Here is a 1,966-nt window from a genome sequence, read left to right on the forward strand (position 1 = left end):
CTGGAGATTGTCCGTAAGAATCAAAAAATTCTAATTCTTCATCTTGAAAAAAGGCTACCCAATGCGCTCCGGGTTCTGTGGAGTTGTCTGTATTCACAACGATGGCTGATCTTCTAATTAAGGGAGGTATTTTATCAGCTGGATAAACTCCTCGAAAGACAGCTGCTGCTTCACGAGATAAAATGTCTTGTATAATACGACCATCCATCAGTTAAAGTCAAAAATGATGTTCCTCGATTTATTAATTTCAATCACGTTATCAAATTCTGCAAAGATAATCACACACACGGTTTGCTCGAGAGGTTGGCTGAACTTTAACTCAATCCGTAGATTAGAATGCTTAATGAGATTCATATGCTCTCCATCACAAAGGTCTGGTGATAATTCGAAACCAAATAACACATTACCTTGTAAATAGTCTTCTCTGGATATAAAAATGCCTTTATCGTGCTGGGATTTATTGAAAAACAGGCTATGATAAGCTCGAATATAATTGTTGTTATCAAAATTTGGTTCCAGTGGATTGTAAGGCACAGGCTGTCCGTCGACGTACACTCCAATGAAATTCAGGTGATAATGTTTAAACTCAAATGGTGACTTGGCAAAATTTCCATGAAAAGCGTCATTATCAACACATCCCATTACAATTCTTTGAGGCATCTGGCCAACAAAAACGTTGTCTTGTATCAAGGACATGCTATTTTGGGGAATGGAATAGACTTTACATAATACTCTATTAATAGGATACTTGGCATTACTCTTCTCTAACGCTTTGGCATGACCTAGGATAACTCCAGGGCTCACACGCACTTTTCTCACGAAAAGAGATACATGTTCTAAAACCACTTTATGACCTGCTTTCCCTTGCAAACAAAACTCCGGCTTGCTTCTTATGAGAGTTAATTTAACATCCACCATATTTAATAAAAGCCTTTCTTGATGAAATAAAGCAAAATGAATGCCACCAATCATATCAACAGTAGAACTCAGTTTGAAAAAGGAAGATCGCTTCTCTAGTTCTTTATCATACATTTCAGCTGTTAATTTTGAAGTTTTACTATCATAGCCGTGATTGAGCAAAGTTTCAATATAAGCTCTATAGGGGTATGTGTTACTAGAAGAAGACACCAGTCGACTTCGTGGAAGACTTGCTCGTATACACGTTACACATGGGGAAAACCACGAAAACTTCCAAGCAGCCAGCATGGGCTAGTCGGCCTACAGACATAGGGAATTTATTTAGCGGAATATTTCATTTGCGATACTCTAGTCGTTAGTGAAATCTACAGTTAATTTCAGCACAAACACATTTCTTACTTGCATTCAAATACGCATTCTTACACCTTGCATACAATAATGCCTACAGGTCTGAGATGTGTCAAGTAATTACTCGTCAAAAATCGTCAAACACTATTTTGTCCGCTAGATTTCAAACACTTTCAAATTGGACATCAAGATTGTCCGATAGATTTCAAACGGTTTCGAGTGATCAAAATTTCGCACCTCAAAACCAAAAGAAATTTACTTTGCTATTTAAAATCTTAACGAATTATCGTCTAACAAAATCATTGTCATCATTCAACTTGAATAAAAGGCAATATTAAAATATTCACTATGCTTTATATAAGCTGCAGTCATTATTAGAAATAGCCTTTCTTCAAAATGGTTTATAACGTTTGACTAAGTTTTAAGGGTATTACTTGATTTTCACGAACGCAGTTTTCAAAAACGTTGCCAAGATTATTATTGCCAAATTAAATTTATCTGAATCTAGTTTACGGCTACCATATCTCCGCGACTCATGCATCAAATCTCCGCGACTTAATATACATCAAAAGGCTATCTTTCCTAAACACAAGGTGCACCCGCCCTCCATCACCTATCTACTATATGTACTTTTATACTGTTGTAAGGATCTTAAGTTTTACTAACGTTTATTTTATTTTAAATCTTTACTATCACTTCT

General features: G+C 36.0%; 1 protein-coding gene across 1 annotated transcript; it reads right to left on the bottom strand.

Annotated features, from left to right (window-relative positions):
- Positions 1-207: 207 nt before the first annotated feature.
- LOC146996998 (uncharacterized protein F54H12.2-like) lies at positions 208-1,206 on the bottom strand. Its single transcript, XM_085816391.1, has one exon. The coding sequence runs from the start codon at positions 1,204-1,206 to the stop codon at positions 208-210; it is 999 nt and encodes a 332-aa protein (XP_085672517.1).
- Positions 1,207-1,966: the final 760 nt, after the last annotated feature.

Source organism: Stegodyphus dumicola, chromosome 5, assembly GCF_044657685.1.
Source record: "Stegodyphus dumicola isolate Sdum_Otavi_A_Nest chromosome 5, ASM4465768v1".
Lineage (NCBI taxonomy): Eukaryota > Metazoa > Arthropoda > Arachnida > Araneae > Eresidae > Stegodyphus > Stegodyphus dumicola.